A 22501-nucleotide genomic window follows, 5' to 3' on the forward strand; every position below is an offset into this window, starting at 1 on the left:
ACCATTCTTTTCATTCATTAGAAACAGGATATTAAGTCCGCCTTTTTTTCGTTATTTGATGTTTTAATGTTTAGAAATAATTATGTCGATCGACCACCGATATTTAACGAAAATCGCATGCAAGTTCTTGAACTGTCTTTATGGGGCTTTAGCTTTTGGTCCGACTCTACTCATAAATGTTTTACGTTCGAAACGTTAATAAGAGAATAAATAATAAATAAATATTAGGTATACCTAGGACATCCTTACACAAATTGACTAAGCCCCACAGTATAAGCTCGAGAAGGCTTGTGTTGTGGGTATTCAGAAAACTATTTACATATGTAATATAACTAATATAAATACCTACAAATACTTAAATACATATTAAAACACCCATGAGTCATGACTCAGGAACATAATATAGTTGTGCCGTTCTCGAGAACGTTCTCCGTTTATTATGAGGAATAATGTTCTCACGCGAGAACAGCATTCCCCATATACCTACTTAAAACGGAGAACGCATTCGGGAATGGGGATTTGAACCCAGGACCATCGGCTTCATAAGCAGGGTCACTAACCGGCTAGGCCAAACCGGTCGTAATAGGAAAAATAAATAATTATGATGATCCTTCGCAATTTTATTATTCGTTTTTAGGGTTCCGTACCTTAAAAAGAAAAAAAACGGAACCCTATAGGATCACTTTGTTGGCCATCTGTCTGTCTATCCGTCCGTCCGTCTGTCTGTCTGTCTGTCGAAACCCTTCATCTCGGGATCGCGTGGAGGTATCGAGTTGCAATTAAAACGTAAAAAAGATACAGCCGTTTATGCCGCAAAAATCTTATATTTCGACACTGTCAAGGGAATCAATATTTATATATAGGATATAATATATATAAAAAAGTAAGTTAAATTTGTACGGAACCCTCGGTGGGCGAGTCCGACTCGAACTTGTCCGGTTTTTTACACGTATCTAGGTATCGTTGATACGACACTATCACTATTGACTATTAATCAAACAACTCAGGTTCGTGACCGGTTTCTTGATAGTTGATGGTTGACATGTGAGGGCGTTTGCACAACTTGCACAACCAGTATACCCGCTGTGCTCTCAAGATGTGGTTCGCGATCCTACTGTGTCTCGGAATTCAGGTATCTAAGCTTGTCTAGTTTTATATGTTCTAAGCCAATGACAGAGGTCAAGTTGGTCATTAATAACCTTGATAATAATTAACTTAATTATTTTATAATAGTTTTGATTCGCATCTCCTTTTTTACGTAGTGTAATTAATTAATGTAGGTATTATTAATAGAACTTCTTTGTTTCTGAGCTATATATTACCTATCTACATTCTTATTAAAATAATGAGCTAATTTAATTAAGTTTGGGCTGTCCTGGACTTGTTTCCCCTGTGGGAGCAAGAGGAAATGCCACAGACCAAATCTCGGAAAAAGGGGGGGTTGTCGTCATAAGTAGACTGAGTTAGGTATTTAGTTTAGATAGGTACTTGAGTATTTTCATTTTCTTTGGAATTTTAGGACCTAGACCATTTGTTGACCGTTTTTTATTTTATTTTTTTGTTTTTTAACGTTAAGTAATTGTAGGGTGTCTATGATGCCTAATGCCTAATCGTGTCAGTAAACTGTTGTTATATACCAGAAACCCGAAGAGCAACAGACTGCCTAGAAAAATTGACATAAATCATAATATTTGCGCTCTTATTACTTCACTACATACATGACTACATCGTATCGTAGATATAAAACAAAGTCGCTTCCTGCTGTCTGTCTGTCCATATGTATGCTTAGATTTTTAAAACTACGCAACGGATCTTGATGCGGTTTTTTTTAAAAAGAAAGAGTGATTCATGATGAAGGTTTATTGCACCCGTGCAAAGCCGGGGCGGGTCGCTAGTATAGAATAAAATAAAATTATCCAGGTAGATATCTAGGACGCTTAAACAACAAAAACCGGACAAGTGTTAGTCGGACTCGCCCACCGAGGGTTACGTACTTTTTAGTGTTTGTTGTTATAGCGGCAACAGAAATACATCACCTGTGAAAGTTTCAACTGTTGTAGCTAGCTATCATGATTCACGATACAGCGTGGTGACAGACAGACGGACGGACAGAGGAGTCTTAGTAATAGGGTCCCGTTTTTACCCTTTGGGCACGAAACCCTAAAAATGCCTTTGACAGACGGGCATGACGAAACTATAAGAGTTCCGTTTTTGCAATTTGAGCTACGGAAACCAAATAAACACCTTAAACATATGTGCATAAAAACATTACTTATACCTAGCGTCACTGAAAAGATTTCCACTCAGCTTGGTGTCACGGCACCTTGGTCAAGGTGGATGTTAGATGTTATTCCGGTTTGTTGCGGTCAATGAACTCTTAAGAACTTAACAGCATCACACCGCGAATTCATAAACAGCGATTTACATATTTCCTGTTTTGCCAAGTTTTAATGGACAGCTGCAGAAATAGGTATCAGGGTTCGTTAGGGTTTTTTTGGGTTCCGTACCCAAAGGGTAGGGAGTACCTATATACATATAAATGCACGTGTCCTGACTGATTGACTGACTGACTCATCAACGCAGAGTCGAAACTACAAAACATAGAAAGTTGAAATTTGCAGAGCAGAGGCCCTACCGCGAACCACGTTCGACGTGCTGCCTCCCTGTCACATTTACGTACGAATGTACAAGTGCGCCAGAGAGGCAGCACGTCGAACGTAGTTGGCGGTAGGCCCTCTGGTTACATTTATAATGTGTATAAGAGATAAGAAGCGATTTTGAGAAATTCAACCCCTAAGGGGGTTAAAAAGGGGATGAAAGTTTGTATGGGGTTCAAATTTTCTTTTAAGCTAGGAATTTGAAACTTCGTAAAAATATATGTTTTTAAAATACAAGAAAACTAATTTCAGTCATTTGAAAATTCATCCCCAAAGGTGGTGAAAAAGGGGTTGAAAGTTTGTATGGAGATCAATAATTTTTTGGAGCGCGGGATTTGAGACTGTATATTATTAGAATACAGGAAAAGTAGTTTCAGCGTTTCTAAAAAATCATCCCCTAACAGGGTTAAAAAGGGGTTGAAAGTTTGAATCCATTACAAATGTTTTGAAACTTCTTAGAAAGGCATAATAGCCGATTACAAAAAAAAAATTGCGACGTTTTTGGAAATTCAACCCCTACGGGGGTTAAAAGAGGGATGAAAGTTTGTCTTAGGGTGCAAATTTTATTTTAGGCTATGAGTTTGAAACTTTGCAAAAAGGTATTATATTAAAAAAACATAAAAACCAATTTCAGCGTTTTTAAAAATTGATCCCCCAAGGTGGTGAAAAAGGGGTTGAAAATGTGTCTCCATCCAAATACTTTTGTGAGTGCGGGACTTTATTCTTTGTATAAGGGCATATTATTATAATACAAGAAAAGTAATTTCAGCGTTTTAAAAAAATCATTTCTTAGAAGAGTTAAAAAGGGGTTGAAAGTTTGTATAGTTCAAATTTTATTTTAAACGAGAAATTTGAAATTACTTAAAAAGGTATTTCATTAAAAGAGAACAAAACTTATTTTAGCGCTTTTGAAAATTCATCCCTTAAGGTGGTGAAAGTTTGTATGGAGGTCAAACATTTTTTTAAGTGCGGGACTTGAATCTTTGTATAAAGGCATATTATTACTATTATTAGAACACAATAAAAGTGATTACTGCGTTTTTAAAATACATCTCTTAAAAGGGTTGAAAATTTGTATAAAGTTCAAATTTTATTTATAAATAAAATAAATAAATAAATCATTTTTATTTCGAGTAACTTTAGACTCATATAGCTTGTGTTAGTAAGTACTTATAGCTATGTTAGTGCTTACATCTATCACTATATATACAGAATAATTACAGAATAATTATTAACACAAAATTAACATTACAATTATAGGCTCAAATTTTATTTTAAGCTAGGAATTTGAAACTTCCTAAAAAGTTATTTCATTAAAAGAGAATAAAAGTAATTTTCAGCGTTTTTAAAATTTAGTCCCCTAAAGTGGTTTTTAAAAAGGGCTTTAAGGTTTGTGGGGGTTATCATTTTTATTTTAAGCTAGGTACCTACTTGAAACTTCATAGAAAGATATTTAATTAAAAGAGAAGAAAACTGATTTGTATGGAGATCAAACATTTTTTTGAGTGCGGGATTTGAATCTTTGTATAATAATACAAAAATAATATAATATAGAATACAAGAAAAGTAATTTAAACGTTTTTAATATTTATCCCCTAAAAGGGTTAAAAACGGGTTGAAAGTTAGAATCCATTACAAATGCTTTGAATCTTCTTAGAAAGGCATTGTATAAGATTTATACAAAAAAAGATATTTCAACGTTCTTAAAAATTCAACCCCCTAAGGGGGTTAAAAAGAGGATGTAAGTTTATATGTGGTACAAATTTTCTTTTAAGCTAGGAACTAGAAACTTGGTAAAAGTACGTAGTATTATCCGACAGGTACGACTGTCGAATATGGAGGCACCTGGTGGTCTTAACTGGGCGACCTGTATGTTGACCTGTATGGTGTTTAGTTCTTTTTAGTTGTAGTATAACTTATTTTATTACTAACACTAGTATTAGGTACTTAGCTGAAGACAAACTAACAAAATCTATGGATTGTTATGATCTGCAATAAATGATTATTTAATTTAATTTTAAAGGGCTAAAATAGACGAAAACTGATTTAACCGTTTTTGAAATGTTTGTATTAATAAAGTTTGCATCGGGAGCGAACATTTTTTTTTAAATAGTTTACTTGAAAATCTTCTATTTAAGATGGTTGAGGGGGGTTTTATATCGAGAACAATTTTTTTCTGTTAGGGGTGGTTAGGGACTTGAAACTTCGTAGTTTGTGAAAGACAAATTTCATGCATTGTATAATTATTAACAAATGATTAACCGTCCCTACTGCTATGATTTGCGTTGCGGCATAACGTTCTATGCTCATGTAATAGAATATATAACCACTAACATACAAATCCACGTATAAATAAACTTGAAATAAACTCATTTCGTGGTTTGAGTTTGCGTAGTCACCTTCATTTATTTACTGTTTTCCTAAAATGTGTTAACACGAATCTTTGGGCAAATCCCGATAATAAACCAAGAAGTCAATTGAAATCATTGAAGAGTAAATATGTATCTCGATAAGATAATACGGTGACAGCTGGCAAAAACAGCGAATGTGAAAGTAGTCGCCGTGTTCGCTTTGTGATACACTGACGTAACAGTTGCACTCGCGGTACTCGCCGAAATTCTGCTTTGAAATTAATTAATTTACTTTCTTCAACATCTTAAATACCTACCACAACGCGTAAGGTAAGCCCCATCAAAGGAGGTTATATTACTCGATTAGACCAGTATTTACGCCGGCCTTTTTTGAAATAAACGACGATGTAGACGGAAGTTTGTTCGGTCTGCAAGTATAATCACAGATTAATAAATAGGTATAATATAGCATTTAATAGTGAACGGTTCCATTTACCAGCCAGGTAATTTCCTCGGGCTCCTGCGTCGGCGCGTATGCTATAGGAACTAATTGACCGAGCGAAAGCGAAGTCTCTGTATCAGCACAGATCTATGATTGGTATCCTTGTGGGTAAAAATACTTTCATATGTCCGGATGTTCTTCTACAGTTCGCATTTTCTCAACCGAAGCAAATTTGATAATCTCTATTAATTACATAATTTTTTCGTCGAATTTTTAGTTTTTGTTTTTTTTTTTCAAAAATACTGTTAAAGCTTGGAGTCTTGAGTATTAAATAAAATTCGCAGATACTTAAAAACAGCTTCTAATTCTGGTTCCACAAAGGTACTTAAAGATAATTGTATGTATGAGACAAATATATTGCGTGTATGACGCGCACACGAGCGTGTATCTCAGAGCCAAGTGGCTCGCACGGCGTCTATATGCGGCGGGGGGAGCGGTAGATGGGCCAACTGGTTTAGCGGTGTATGTTCCCCACTTCCCCTCCATTGGTAGGAGCCGCAACATCCTGGGGGCCCTTGGAGGCGTCAGCCTTCAAGGCTTCATGGGTCTCGTCCAGCAGAGGGCAGAGGTATTTCACACCTCGTTTGTAGGTGCTGTCTTATACTGTCTAGCACAGTCAGTTTCCAACAGCGGATTTTACTTGGTCAGCCCAGCGCATACGGGGATGTGCCCCGCGATCTGGTTCCCTCCACTTTTCCCTGTAAGACCAGCCGCTTCATGGAGTCGTTATCCCGCCTAGAGAAATGTCCAAAGTACTGTAGTATGCGCGCATAAACATATCTTTAACTTATAAAATAATGTGTTATTGTTCTAGACGATAATGGCGGGCAAGGCACCCGTCATCGAGCTGAACGACGGGATTAAGATTCCAGTCGTGGCTCTTGGCACCGGCAGAGGGACCGCGTCAGATGTAAGTTTACTTGTTTGAATATGTCTACCTATAAGTATAGGGAATGTTATTTTTATTAACTTTACGAGCACGTTCAAGCGACTCAGACGAACAATAGCATATTTTCACGACGATATAAAGATTTACGCTGTTATATCCAGTACCTACAGCAGTGTCCCCGCATCTGTCAATGTCTTAGCTTAGGGCCATTTATCGTTCCAGGGTTAGCCAACTGACTCGGTGTTAACAGTTGTATACTACCTACAGTTTAACCCTGTATGTTTATTCATTAACTCCAACTTAGTTGGCTAACCCTGGAACGCGCAAGTGGCATCTAGTCCCCTAACGGGCAATTGCGTGTCATATATTTTTAAGAGCATAATTTTTATAAGATAATAGAAAAAAGGAGAAGTAATATTCTATCTATTGCATGACCTTAATTAGCTAGTTTAACATCTACAGACACCAATCGACGAAGTTCGTCAAGCAGTGTTCTGGGCTATCGAGGAGGGTTATCGCCACATAGACACTGCTGCCATCTATCAGGACGAGCCGCAAGTTGGACAGGGCATTGCCGACGCCATAGCCAAAGGCTTGGTCAAGAGGGAAGACTTGTTCGTCACTACTAAGGTGAGATTCGATATTTCATCAAGGCATCTATCGACGAAGTTCGTCAACCAGTGCTCTGGGCTATCGAGGAGGGTTATCGCCACATAGTTAGACAGGGCATCGCCAACGCCATCGCCAAAGGCTTGGTCAAGATGGAAGATTTCTTCGTCACCACTAAGGTGAGATATGAGATATGAGACGAAGTTCGTTAAGAAGTGCTCTGGACTATCGAGGAGGGTCTATCGTAAAAATCAATGATCAACAATTAAATTAACACAGCATTTGATGGGAAAATTTGTACCAATTTCGTTGTATTGTATAGGTATGTACTTTACACAATTACAGCATTAATTAGCTAGTACATTTTCGAGTAATGACTACTTTCTTTATAAAATAATACACCAAAGTATGTGGACAGATTGTGTATTTGTAGCAGTAAGTACCTACTCGATACCGATTAGGAAGGAAGTGGAGATTGTCAGGCAGCCGAGCCGCCGTACGCTCTAACTCGCCGCTGCTCGCCGCCGCCATAGATTCGAAAGGATCCCATTACCAGTCCGCCCGCAGTCTCTGGCCAATAACGAACGTAACACATATACAGGCAATGGCCTGCTGCCACCTCTGAGCAGTTGAGCTGTGACCTGCTTAGCAGTTGAGTCGTCAGTTTTCGGCCCAAGACCGCGGACTGTCCGGTCGATCTGTCGGCGCTGACCGGAATTGTCAAGCGGTCACACACTCTCGGTTTTAGTGAAATGGAGCTGTTAGTGTGTACTGGTAATCCGGTCAATGCATTATCTGAGGACAACAACATGTTCCTCTAGGGTCAAAGTTAATCGCATTGCGTCAGTTTTATGAACTAATTTTCGCACACGGTGGCCTCAAACACGAGCAACGAGCAGTCGTTAAATTTGTGTGCAAAAACGCCAAACGTAAAGAAAAATGTATCGGAATGACAGATGATACGAAAAGTCACGTGACTATTTCCATAAATAAGTGCGTCTTGCAATGGCCTTGCATTTTTTTTAACGATCATCTTGGCTAGGCCAAATTAGAGTTAATTAACAAACGTATGCTTAAAAAAAAAACTAATTTATTTTATTTCCACTTTTAATTTATTTCTAAGCTTAATTTGCAAACGTGTTTCAGTTATGGAACGACAGGCACGCCGAGGACCAAGTGGTGCCGGCGCTCCGGGAGTCTCTCAACAGACTCGGCTTGGACTATGTTGACCTTTACTTGATCCACTTCCCGGTAGCACTGAATGTAAGTTTTTTTTTACTAATTTTGTTTCCGGCAGAATACAAAATTACGGTTAAAAAAAAAACCGCACGCCGCTCTGGTGTGTACGGGACAACGATATCTATAGTTGCATGGCGCTATCTCGCTCACACGCCGGAGCGATGTGATGAGTCTGAACGCCACGCCTATCGTGCGCGGCGCGTCATTGAATAACTACCTCGAATGAAAATAATAGTCTTTTTGGTAACAAAATCGATGTATGGAGTGACAGACTCTATGTCTTGTTAATTATCTTTGGTCATGTATAAATTTAACCAATTTCAGGCTGACGGGTCGCCTTCGGACGTCGATTACGTAGAAACGTGGAGGGGCATGGAAGAGGCCAAGAAGCTAGGCCTCGCCAAGTCCATTGGGGTATCCAACTTCAACAGCTCTCAACTGGACAGACTCTTCGAGAACAGTCAGGTCAAACCTGCTGTTAATCAAGTAGAGGTATGTACAGTCGCCATCAGATATATCGGAGCAGCCGAGGTGTTCACAATATCTGAACACGCACTCTAACGCCCTGACAATAAAGGCGTGTTCAGATATTTGTGAGCGCCTTAGCCGCTCCGATATATCTGATGGCGACTGTACCTACTACAAATTTTTAAATTAACGGAAAAGAAGAAATTGGTATTAGTTGTGTAACTTGTGTATTTTTTTATGTCTTGCTAAGTTTTATCCTCGTAAGGCCCAATGTGCATTACAATGTACACTTTATTTCAATCTATTTTGAACCTTTTAAAAACTACATAGAGTAGTATTTCTTTTGTTTCATTGTTTTGTAAAACAAACGAAAGTCACCCTAATCTATTATACTTACAACAAGGTTCAAATTACAAATAGGGAAACTGTGTATGGTGGGTGTTACGAGGTTATGTTTAACTGCCCTGAAAACCAGCGTCGTGACACCGTGTCACCAGTGGCAGCGTACACGGATTTATACCCTTTTTTATACTGTGGTGTCACGACTGAAGCTGAGTGGCATCTTTTTGATGTAGGGAGTGGCATCTTTTAGACAGGGGCGTAGCTAGAGGATATGGCGTGGCGCCCGGGGTAGTCACCAAATTTGCGCCCCCTGACGACTGACAAGTTTCCCCGCTGCTGCCTTTTGCCCATTTTGCCCCCCCCCCCCCCCTTGGATGGCGCCCGGGGCACTTGCCCCCTCTGCCCCCCTCCCTAGTTACGCCACTGCTTTTAGATGTATTATATATTCTTTCTTGTGTGTGTTTTTATTACCCAATTCTTTAAAAAGTTATTAATTTCAGGTTAACCCAACTCTAACGCAAGAGCCCCTAGTGTCCCATTGTCAGAAACTAGGTGTGGCCGTGATGGCGTACAGCCCGTTCGGATTCCTCGTTTCCCGCAAAACTACGGACACCCCTCCACCGCGCAGTGATGATCCTACGCTGGTCGCCATTGCGAACAAATACGGAAAGAGCACTAGTCAAGTTGTTCTACGGTATCTGGTAAGTTTCTATACACTTATACAAGTTATACAGTCCGTTCGGATTCCTCTTACTCAAGACTAAGGATATCCCCCAACCCATATAACCATTCCGGTCGCAGAAATGATCAAAGTAGTAACTAAATGTCAGATATGTCGTAACGGTGTCGTAACAGCTACTACACTTTGCGACTGTGTTCAGTAATTCAGTTTTGGTTACTTAGTGTGGTCGCCGTGTGTACACGTTTCGGTCACAAAGTATCGAAACATTTTTTTATACACTTTGCGTTCAGTTTGAGACCAAATCTATACACAATGTCTCGTAACCGTTACCGAACTGTTTCGAAACATTGTGACCGAAAAAAACTGGTAACAATGTGTCGATTCTTCCCCATTTCTGGTTGCGGTGTCGTAACGGCGACGACACTGGGACCGAAAATGGTTGTATGGGAAATTAAAACCTCGAAATTGATCGTCGCTATTACCAATCACAAATGTAGTCCCACATCTACCTATTCGTACCATCACCCACACTGTTAACTGTCCATTGGTGGACCTTATTACAAAAGGTATCCACCGATGGACAGTTCAAGAGTGTTGCTGTTTGTACGAATGTTAGTAACTACTAACTACCTTTAGGGGCTTTAGGGTGTTTTTAGTCCTCGCGCGACATGTTTCGGAGAGCCTTACGCAGCGTACTACCAAAGATAGATATAACTCCGTAATAGATGGATACAGTTCATTCAAGGAAAAAACGTGCCTCGAAAATCAAGAAAATTTGATTCTCGATCAGATTGACGGTTTCGTTTGTTATTTAACAATTTTAACGCATATCAGTGAAAGAACATGGGTCAAAATCATATAAAAATAATTAATGCAAATAAAAAAAAACATTTATCCATATTTAAATACATTTTAACGTATTTTTATAAATCTTCATTTTTAGTTTTAAAGTATGTCGATAGATGGCAGTGAATTTACTGTGGTTACAAAATTTACTATGACAGTACCTACCGCTCTATCCTATTATATCCTCCTTGGTACTACGAAGGCGCACAACACGTGAACGCGGAGCGGCGTGGCGAGGAGCGGGGTATATCAATCCTTTGATACCTAATCCTTGAGAAGTGTCCTACGTGGGCGATCTCGTTGCGAACGCGAACGCCTTGTGCTCGCCGCGCCGCGCCGCTTCGCTTCGCGTTCGCGTGTGGTCGCCTACGTAAGACGCAGCGTAATAAGTATCCATTTTCAAGCACTAACAGATACCTATTATAGGCTTTCCGAAACATGTCGCGCGAGAAACTAAAAATACGTGATTCACCGTAAAATTAGCTTAATGTTAATATGTCTCACGATAGTTTTATATATAACGTTTGTCTCTTACAGCTTGACAGAGGCCTTATCATCATCCCCAAGTCTACAAACCAAAAGCGCCTGGCACAGAACCTGGACCTGTTCGACTTCAAGCTGACAGTCGAGGAGGTGGCCACCATAGGACAGTTCAACAAGAACGTTAGGGTCATCGACCCGAAGACCTGGAAGGATTTTCCTAACTACCCTTTTGAAAGGGATTAATTTTCTTTTTATCGGTTAAGTGCCTGCTCAAATGTCAGACTCCGACGAATAGCGACCAGGCGCCTAGATCTAAGAATATAATCTAATCTAGATTTAAGAATAGGCGTTTGGACGGTTTGGTTGCTCTCAAAATTATCTATATTGCCTTTTTCCGTCTAAAAATGTTCGTCCAGAGATTTTCATCACTGAATTTCCAGTTAGGTACTGTTAAAATTAAAACTACAATAAACTTTTAGATTAAGATTTGTATGTAGTATATGCTAAGTGTATGCGTCAGTGCATGTACCATGTGCATCTTTACTAGTGATATGATATTTTATTTTAAATAATAAATATTAATAAACAAAACCTTGTTTAATACTCGTATTTATCCTACATTCATAGGCAAAAAGCTGGGACATCATTAAGAAGACGACCATGATTTATAAGCTAATCAAATTAGATCCATAAAAAGAGTTTTGAGGAATTAATTTCCAACAAGCTGGAAATCCTTTTAATTCCTTCATTTGGTCCTAAATGCGTGTAATCCGAGTTTGCGCAATCCGAGGAGGTGCAATGAGCATTACAGGAGGTACATTTTTGCTCCTTTCATTTTTGGTTGTATCTCGAAAACGGTATGTCCGACGGAAAATTTGCTGTAATTATGATGAAAATTGCAATCTAAGGATCCGAAAGGTACCTTAAATATAAATTCATAGGCAAAGTTGTATAAAATGGCCGCCATTTTGAATTTCTTTTTGGTATGATCATGTTAAAATCCGAAAACGTCTTCACTAGTGTCTGATCTACCAAAGATATTGCTGGTAGTATCAAATCGATTTCCAGCTTGCTGGAAATTTGAAGTGTGGGACGTCCAGGGGTATAATGACAATACTAGAGTTGAGTATAGAATGAATCTTTATTGCAAATGTTGGCCTTATATACTAGTGAAACGTACACATGTTTCTTTGTTCTGGTTAATTGTTGCGTAATAATCGAATTAAAATAGATTTCCTTTGTTTGTGTTCATTAGAGCATGAATGCTACATATGGGAGTGTGACGTATCAAATCAGATGGGAGATAGGTATTAGTTGTACAGGGTGATCTTCGGCTGTGGCCTACACCACAGCTTCCCCGTTTTTTTGAGACAAAAAATAGTTAATAACATAATAATATTTTTTGGCTTAAATAATCTTACTTTACTTATGGCTATGGTGTACATATGGTTTCTTAAAATTTTATTTTGGAATATAATAAAATGGTAATTAGTATTTTTTTTTATGTTTTAGTAATTCTATTTTATTTAATTCTATGGGTTATATATGGTTTCTTATAATTCTATGTTGGAATATAATAAGAAGCAAAAATAGTCTAAGTATTATCTGTGTTTACAATTTGCTTATGCTACCTGTTCCTTATATGGCTATGGAATGCATTGTTGCACCAACATGTGTTTATTGGTATCTTAACGGTTCATATTCTATCTGTTTTGTTTACTGTTATAAATACAACATATTAAGCAAGTATTTAGTATTATGGTTACTAAGTTACATTGTTAAGTTATCCATAATTGGTGAATAAAATGTATTTTTTTTTTCTAGAAAAATTTCGTAATTTATAAAAATATAAACTTACTGGATGACAAATAAAAGATTAATTCCTAATCTAAATTATCTTCTGTCAGTGTCATTGTCATTGAATATACGCGTAATTGTTCTTTGTCTCTATCCTTCGTACAAATTATAAAAATCAACCTGTTCATTAATTCTCTCATTTGTATACACGGTATAGTGTTATTTATTTCTTTATTGTGTATACATTATTTATACCATGAATTATTTTAACTTCTTTTAACACTTTCTTACGTGTTTAAGGACTTTCATGAATGGTAACTCGACCGTATCATGATGTATCAAGCATTCAGTGCCTGCATATATGTATCTAATACCCTCGCGTGGGAATTAAGCTCGTTCCGTACACTATCGAGCTGTAGGTAAGTAAGCTTCTTTGTGATTCGCGTTACTTGTCTTTTAAATGAGTACATATATAGTACTTACACAGCGTATTTTAGCGCATGTGTATTCAGCATGTGGTCGGCCGACCTTATTATTATATTCAATATATTTTATTTTGGATACAAAATAATTATTTTTTTATAGCGCGCTGTTACATAATAATATGTAGACTTGTTAATTTCACAGTATAGTATTATATAATCTGTGATTTCACACATCGGAATAAAATAACTTTCCGTGTGGCTTAGGACCTTTTCAATTGAGAGCTCGCTCGAATTGTTTTAGTTTCAAGGGTTCCGTTTATGGTTTGTAACTTGGTGTACTACCCCGTGGTAAAATTAAAAGCATATAAGAGTCACAATAACTTTTAGGTGATCAGGCTAATCGTTTGATTGCGATAATTATCTGATTTAGCTTTCCTATTTTTAGACAAATTTTTTTTATCGTATTTCTTCCGTTAATCTTTTTATTTTCGCCATTTTTATTTTTTGGGATATTTATGCCCTTTGTTCCGAAAGTACAAGACTTGCTCCGGTGCAGGCGTATATGATATGGACACCTCTTGGTCCTTTGCACCCTGTATGGCATCCTTTAGCGAGCTATATTCTCGCGATGCTACAACGGTACTTAGTTTGTCATGTAATTTTTGAGTGTCAGTCATAATTTAATTTTATATATGTATAATGTTTACATGTACCTACTACGAAACTGAAATTGTATAACAGTCTTTATACCATAATAATTAAAAAAATCAGCAGCAAATTAACGCAGTTGTGTTGCATTTGTACCTGTAGTTGCTGTTGCGCACTGGCGGTGGGGTTAGTAGAGGGGCTGGTGCTGGTGCTGGTGAGGCGGGTGCTAGACGCTCTGCTCTGCCTTGTTGGTGTTGCGCATCATCGTTGATACCGCGTGTCGCTCAATTTTTTTTTTTTTAGTTAGACATGTATTTTTTCCATATGGCATACATAAGAATGGCACATATTATTACCAGCACAGCTGTGGTTGTATATGTTGTGATTGTTTTGCTGTCCGCTTGTTTCGCACTGGCGTTGTTGGAGGCTCCGTTCTGAGCGATGATGACCTCTTCTTTTCTGTCCTTTTTGCACTAACTTCCCATGACTTTGATGGTACTGGCTTTTGCTGGTGCAGTGGAGCTGGCTGGCTAGTGGCTTCTAAGCTGGGGCTGCCTCGAGCAGCCCGACTGGCAGGCGCAGTGCCATGAAGTGGCTGGCTGGCTGGCACGGCTGGCACGGTGGTTGGGCAGCCGGGCAGCGTCTAAGCTGGGGCTGCCTCGAGCAGCCCCACTGTCACGGTCGCCATGAAGTGTGGGACGTCCAGGGGTATAATGACAATACTAGAGTTGAGTATAGAATGAATCTTTATTGCAAATGTTGGCCTTATATACTAGTGAAACGTACACATGTTTCTTTGTTCTGGTTAATTGTTGCGTAATAATCGAATTAAAATAGATTTCCTTTGTTTGTGTTCATTAGAGCATGAATGCTACATATGGGAGTGTGACGTATCAAATCAGATGGGAGATAGGTATTAGTTGTACAGGGTGATCTTCGGCTGTGGCCTACACCACAAATTAATTCTTCGAAAAAAATTATTCTGATTGGCAATAGGCAATTAGGCAATTAGTGGGTAAATGTAAATGTCGAAATTCAAATAAATATTGACAAACTCTATATATTTCTTGCTAAAGTGTCGTGTCGATGCAAATAAGTTGGATTTTCGGATTTTGGTGGACCCATGAGAACTATAGTACCGAATCGTACCCACTTCTCACATAGCTTGGCTTCGGTTACTGTGATAGTTGGATAGAGTCTGTGCGGACCTAGGAGGATATTCCTAGGTGCGGACAGATGAAAGTCGCGGAATCAAAGAGAATAGAATGTGTTTGGTGGAATGTAAGAGAGCCCATAGGTACATTCTACGACTCTTCTCTTTCCGCGCAGACTAGCTGACGTATTGAGATGACGGCTGTCACCGTACCCATGGCATTTTATAGCAAACCGTTACACCCAAGCTACTTAAAAATACTATTTTATACTTCGGTAGTAGTAGAAAAGTAGAAAAAAAACTTCATTGTAGTATGCCGGTGACTGTACGTCATTTACGTTTTATTTATATTCCGTTTCGAATATAGCTGAATTGACCAAGTCACCGTTTACCCTCAACAACTTAATAGCTGCATCGTAAAGATAAATGCATGTTTTTCAATCACAGTGTCATTTCAAGCGATTATTATGTGATTACAATTATTTCGATACGTTGCAGTGTGTATATAGGGCGCTGTTGGATGCATTTTCATCACAAACAATATTAATTTACAAGCAACATGTTCAGGAGTTTCATGGTTTTGTTCGTTGCTGTGCTTCTTGTAGCCAGCGTAAGTATAAAATATAAATAAACCGCTGCTTTGGGCGATGCTTTTAAAATCTGCTTTTCACATCACCTATTCGAAAAAGGGCTTATTCTTCCCCGCTAGGAGGGATCAAAGCGGCACTTTTCTTCCCTGCTAGGAGGGATCAAAGTGGCACTTTTCTGTTCTAGGACACGATTTTTTTTCTTTTTTGCATACTATTTTTTTTTGGTAAATTAATATTTAGGAACATAATAATTTCCTCATAGGTGATGTGAAAAACAGTATGTGTCACATGGTAGCAAAATTATTTCCATCTTGGGCGTTATTACTTGAATCCCTCACTACGCTCAAGATTCTATTTTAGAATCCCTCGCTACGCTCAGGATTCTATTATAGAATCCTTCGCTTCATTCAGGATTCAATGTACGCCCTCGCCGTAAATATGTCATTTTGCTCCCTTTTGACACAATCTACTATTGGGACAACGGTCAACTGTTCTACCAAGTCTACCAACTGAGCCTATTTTTATTACTTACCTACTTATTTTCTAAGACTTAATTGTTTTATAAGAATAGTCCTGTACAAATAGCAACACTTTTAATTGTCCATTGGTAATTGCCTTTTGTAATAAAGTTTACGAACTGTCAGTTAACACTGTTAACAGTGTGGGCGACGGTACAGTCGCCATCAGATATATCGGAGCGGCCAAGGTATTCGCAATATCTGAACAAGCACTACTTATATGTATACCTGTATTTGTATAGGTACACTTTGACAATAGAGGAGTGCTCAGATTTTTGTGAGTGCCTTGGCCGCTCCGATATATCTGATGACGACTGTACCTAGGTATAGGTATATGTTGTGTAGTTGTAGTATTTTAAAATATATTCTTTTACTCTCAGGGCCGTGCAGAGGGGCAACAAGGTAAGTCTATCTAAATTCCGAAAATAATTAATGTATAGTTTTATTTCTAACGACCCGTCTGGCTTAGTGAGTAGGTAGTGCCTGTGAAGCCGATGGTCCTGGGTTCGAATCCCGGTAAGGGCATTTACTTGTGTGATGAACACACGATGAACAGAAATATTTGTTCCTGAGTCATGTGTGTTTTATATGTACGAGTATATTTATCTATATAAGTATGTATATCGTCGCCTAGCACCCTTATTACAAGCTTTGCTTAGTTTGGGGCTAATGGGGTTGGCCGGTTATTTCGACATTAGCAGATGGCGCCAGCATAGCTTGCCTTTTTTTAATGTCCTGGATGCCAGCCCTTTAAGCCAAATCTCATAGAAAAAGGGGCAAGCTATGATGGCGCCATCTCTGCAAACCTTTGACAGTTGCCAACCCCATTAAGTTGATCTGTGTAATATGTCCCCTTCTTCCTTCTTCTTCTCTCGTGTCGAGATTCCCCTTAAACAGTGTATGCCCAGAAAGCTGATGACAGTCCGGAAGATATGTCTCCTATTTTTTTTTTTTTATTTAGTTTAATACATTTTAATTTAGTAAGGTAAGTACCTAAATACCCCAGCCAACTTCGTCGGATAAGCCGAGTAAACATAAAAATCTTGTACAAATACAAAAGAAAAATGTTTCTGGGTCTGAGATTAAATGTGCGGTTTATATTCTAGGTGGCGGCGGTGGTGGAGGCGGTTCGGGAAGTGAGTATAAAATAAAACGACAGATTTCAGATGAAATTGTCTCTGCGGTCTCCATTTTTTTTTCTATTAAAAATGGCACTTACCCACTTATGAAATAATTACTTGGTTTTGACGATGACAACGTGTTTCAATATCTAGATGATATTTTTAGTTGTTTGGTAGAGTTCCCAAAACAGCCAAAAATACCATTGAAAATGTAGACACATTAATCAAAAATTCATCCACAGAAATTAAGCATTCGAAACCCCCTTGATATGGAATTATGGACCTACTATTTAAGGTATCATTTAATTCAAAAATGTACCGCATCAAGTGCCTGGTTCAGAACCTCAGGCTTCTTTCTAAAGAGTTCTTTCTAACCCTAAAAAAAAGAATTTGCCGTCTGAATCCATTAGGTCCCGTCAAATGTGCATAATTTGCTCCCATTTTGCTCCCCAGTAGATAATTGTGTTCCAACAGTTTAATATACATGAAATATATATGAAAACTATAGTATGGTAAGCCATTTCCGTCGTAGAAAAGGCGGCAAATTTGAAAACTGTAGACGTCCCATAGAAAATTTGAATTTCGCGCCTTTTTCTACTGACAAAGTGGGTTTGCCAAAGTATACATATATTACAACCTCATTTAAGTGTTACTCCATGATAGTAGTGATGAATTACTTTAAATTGGCATATATACCTACCATAAAATAATAATTTAGCAAATTTTGATTTGAAGCAACATTTTGCAGTACATTCTTGTGTTGAAATAGACGCAGGCGGAAGCATGGGTGGCGGATACGGTGGCGGCTTTGGTGGTAGCGCCGGCGGCGGCGGGAGAGGCGGCGGCGGTTCTAATGGTGGCGGTGGCGCTCAAGGTTGGCTCAGGCTCAGTGGACGACCGCTTCTCTATACAATCGTAGTCCCCATCTTTCTCCCTGAATATTGACATTATCCATACTAATATTATAAATGCGAAAGTCTGTCTGTCTGTGTGTTACCTCTTCACGCTTAAACCGCTGAACCGAGTTAGATGAAATTTGGTATACAGATAGTTTGAGTCCCGGGGAAGGACATAGGATACTTTTTATCCCAGAACTCACCCCTCAAGGGGGTGAAAAGGGGGGTGGAAATTTGTATGGGGAATCAATAACCGCTGAACCGATTTAGATAAAACTTATTATGGGGATAGTTTGAGCTGTGGGAAAGGGTATAAAATAACTTTTATCCCCGAAATCATCCCTTAAGGGTGTAAAAAAATGGGGTGGAAATGTATAGTGTGGACCAATTTGGGGGTGAAAAAAGGATGGATTAAAAAGCAGATTTGTTTAAGAATTAAGGTATCCAAATTACTAATTCCACGCAGACGAAGTCGCGGGCAAAAGCTAGTGGAAAATAAACCAGTGTAGCCAACTCATAATCATTCGAATTTCTATATGAAAATATGATGTTTAAGTCTGTGTAAACTTAATAACAGTCTTGAATGATTTATGGTTAGTTTCACTGTTTCGCTAAATATATCGGGAGCTCGAAAACAATACAAAAGGTAATCACGGTCCATAAACCGGTCAATATAAGTCTGTGTAAAGCTAGCTCAGACGGACTTCAGTTGTTTGTTATTATACAGGTACATATGTACCTAATGTATTGTATGTATGTATGTATAAACTCTTTATTGTACAAAGCACAAATATGGCACAGGATAGGCAGTGCAAAGGCGAACTTATCCCTGTATTTCACAACGAAGCGCCAGCGCTGTTCAAGCATACATTTAATAATATATAATAATATAATATAATATATATATTTATTGCTTTCACATTGGTAAAATTACAGATGTTCTTAATCGATAATGTATCACAACATGACACCCTGTAAGTTTAACGCTCTTATTATGGCTCTATAAAATAAAATAAAATTGTTTTGGATAATTTTGCACGCTACCTTGTAAGTATTAATGTAGCAGACTGTACTCACTATATGTATGTACCTAAACCCACAGACCTAAAATTTATGCTTACGCATCCTAGTTCTGTGCCTAAACCTAATAGATTATGTTTCTTTACAGGGTAAAAAAGATGCTGCACTCTGGCGTCTATGGGCTCTATGGCCCTCTAAAACATAAATAAATATTTCTTTATGTAGCAAAAACTTGAACTAACACAGTGTTTAAAATAAATATTAAATTGAAAGATTTTGAAATTATTTATAACTTACTTATAACGTCACATGGTATCGGAGATTCGATCAGTCAAATTAGTCCGATAAACAAATAACAGCAATAAAATTATCTTCAGTATTTGGGAGCGTTTTAGTAGCATTGATAAAGAAACAAAAAAAAGTATATGATCACAAATATTACAATAAAGTCAGTCAGCCGAATAACACAAAAAAGTACCTAAACATTACGGTTGACTTGACAGAATACGATTCACGGTTTAAAAAAAAAACAGATTAATTATTAGGTATATTATATTTATTCTAAACTTTGGATTATCGTGTCCCGTATATTCCTGTAAGTAAACTAATTCAGTAAATCCTTAGTTCCTTGTCAAATGGGGTAACTAAGTAAATGCATAAAAAATATTAGAGTCATTAGACAGCAATTATTGATTATGAACTTATAGAGCGTGCGAAAAGAGAAGAGTCTACCACGACTCATTTCTTTCTGCACAGACTAGCTTTCTGTAAGCTAGTTTAAAAAACTACACTCAGGGCCAGTTGCACCAACCACAATTAACAGACTGATTAACGTCAAGTAGCAGAGAACTATGAAACTTTCCATACAATAAAATTTAGCGAACGGTAAAACGGTGACAGACGGTTTGGTGCAACCGACCCTAAGGCTTCTAATTTAAGCCCAAGATTGTTACAACCGCATTCATATAATAGAGAACTATTTCCCTTGTGTAATATTGTTCCTCATGCCCCGAATTACCCCATTTGACTGTCTCCACGATTGCCTTAATTTACAATAAGTACTTCTTGCTTAGTGCTTGTTTTGTACTTACCTTACGCACTTCAGGAAAAATAATTGTACTATGCAAGGCTACGGCTAGCTTTGGTAGCTCTTTTAAGAATTTATAATTAAAATAAAAACAGCTCTCAAACTCTTAACTCAACTCATCTGTATTCAAATCAAAACTTACTTATTTATTTGACTTATGTACATTAATTAACCTATATCTTAAAGAACATTTATTTATTTGTACTAATTAACAAGTTAATAAGCTACAGCAGAATTATCATTCGCATAATTATTGTACTTTTCTCTGTCATTATGTACTTCTTCGTCATTGAACATCTGGTCCAATTCCACAGGATCTTCGGGGGCATATACTACATTACCTTTAAAGTCATCGTTATAATCCACTTCATTTGCATTGTTGCTTGCTTGAGCCACTGCATAATCATAAAAATGGGGCCTTAAATCCTTATATTTGTCATACAAATTACTATCTAAAGCACTCGGCGCTTGGTTTTCGTCGGTATCATAATCTTCATTAACATTGTATCTCTCTGCTTTCGGTGCATCGTCGTAGTCGTTGTTTTCTTTTTGGTCGTTCGTTTCGGCATAATCCTGCACATCGTCAGCATCATCACTGCTGTTGACTCTTATATCTTCTTCGGTTCTTAGAGCTTCACCACTATTTACGTATATACCTGAATCGCTTTCATCTTCTTTGCCATTCACATCTAAATTTTCTGCAGAATCGTAAAAGTTGGAGGCTGATGGTAATTGTTCGTGGCTTCCATCACTTCTTTGCTGTTCAATTTCCGCACTATCATTGGAATCTACATCCGAATTTTCTGCAGAATTGTAAAAGTTTGATGCTGACGGTAATTGCTCATGGTTGCCATCACTTTGATGTTTTTGAGTTTCCGCACTATCATTGGCATCTTCTTCGTTTTCTACAACTTTATAACTTGCTTTTACTTCATCAGTTCCGGCTTGGTCCGCATCTTCAGCGCTGATGGCTTCATTATCCAAAGTTGACACGGTAATGACAGCATCGTACGCCTTATCTGGATTACCCATAAACACAATAACAACGTACTTGTAGCCAGGTCCACCATCAACTATATTCGCTTTTAAGACATTGTCGAAATCAATTCCAGTGACTCTTACATGGGCTATAATGTCTTCTTCTCCGATTGCTGGATACCGTAGGGCTAAAGAACCACCAGGCACAGATACTCTAAACTGTTTGGAATTCGTTTGTAGTTCTTCGTTACCGATGTCTAGTAGAAACGCGTATGGATACTTGTGATACGGATTAGCAAAGGTCACTGTTTGATGAATAATTAAAGAATACAGAAGTGCGAGAAACATAGCGGATACTCTGTATAGCGAGAATGATGGGTTTTTCAGTAATTAGGTACTTATATAGATCGATGTCACGCCCGGTGGCTGTTGTTTTTGTGTGACCGTGACTGGCAATGAGGCACAACTTGTAGGTAGATACAATGCTACATTCAGGAAGAGTGAATTTCCTTATTGTAGATCTAGAGGTAGGTTTTGTAGCGACGTAGGACTTACCGACGTTAAGCATTTGAGGAAATTTTTTTTGCTGCTTGCGTAGAGCGTAGATCATCCGGTCATATTGTGTGTGCTGATTTTCCATCTTATTTTAGTGCTTTACCGGTTGTATTATAAGTGAGTGGGTTCTGTTTGGCTACATACCTTATACTAAAATATTATAGCGAATAGTAGCCTTTACTAAACTACTACTAGTAGTACTAAAGAGACTGTCACATTTGACCTTCTAACTCTGAGGTTAATTTTTTTTTTTTTTTTTTTTTATCAAACAAGTTAAACAGTATGACAGTAAAATACCAAACCACTGCTAACTTACAGAGAAAATACAAAAATAAAAAGAAACAATATACAAATAATCACAAATTACAATACTAACATTTAAAAATAAATAATTAACACATTTTAAACAGTTGAAGGACGTGCATCCATCTTCTCACAAAACCTCAAACATTCATCACGCACTCTGCCTGCAGACAAATCACACTGAGAGGCTGATGCAAGGAGCGCATTCAAAAGGAGCAAGGAACGAACCAGAGGGGAATTCCTACGCGATACAGTACGCAAAGCCGGGACTGCCAGGAGACAACGGTCACGAGGTCTGAAATCGATTCTGGTCCGCGAGGGAACGTACAGACGTACCAATTG

General features: G+C 38.0%; 1 protein-coding gene across 1 annotated transcript; it reads left to right on the plus strand.

Annotated features, from left to right (window-relative positions):
* The first annotated feature begins 1036 nt into the window (after positions 1–1036).
* LOC134749831 (aldo-keto reductase AKR2E4-like) lies at positions 1037–11398 on the plus strand. Its single transcript, XM_063684826.1, has 7 exons — positions 1037–1132; positions 6325–6420; positions 6862–7029; positions 8155–8271; positions 8572–8739; positions 9558–9758; positions 11123–11398. The coding sequence occupies exons 1-7, from the start codon at positions 1097–1099 to the stop codon at positions 11309–11311; spliced, it is 975 nt and encodes a 324-aa protein (XP_063540896.1). The 5' UTR covers positions 1037–1096; the 3' UTR covers positions 11312–11398.
* Positions 11399–22501: the final 11103 nt, after the last annotated feature.

The sequence above is a fragment of the Cydia strobilella genome, chromosome 19 (assembly GCF_947568885.1).
Source record: "Cydia strobilella chromosome 19, ilCydStro3.1, whole genome shotgun sequence".
NCBI lineage: Eukaryota > Metazoa > Arthropoda > Insecta > Lepidoptera > Tortricidae > Cydia > Cydia strobilella.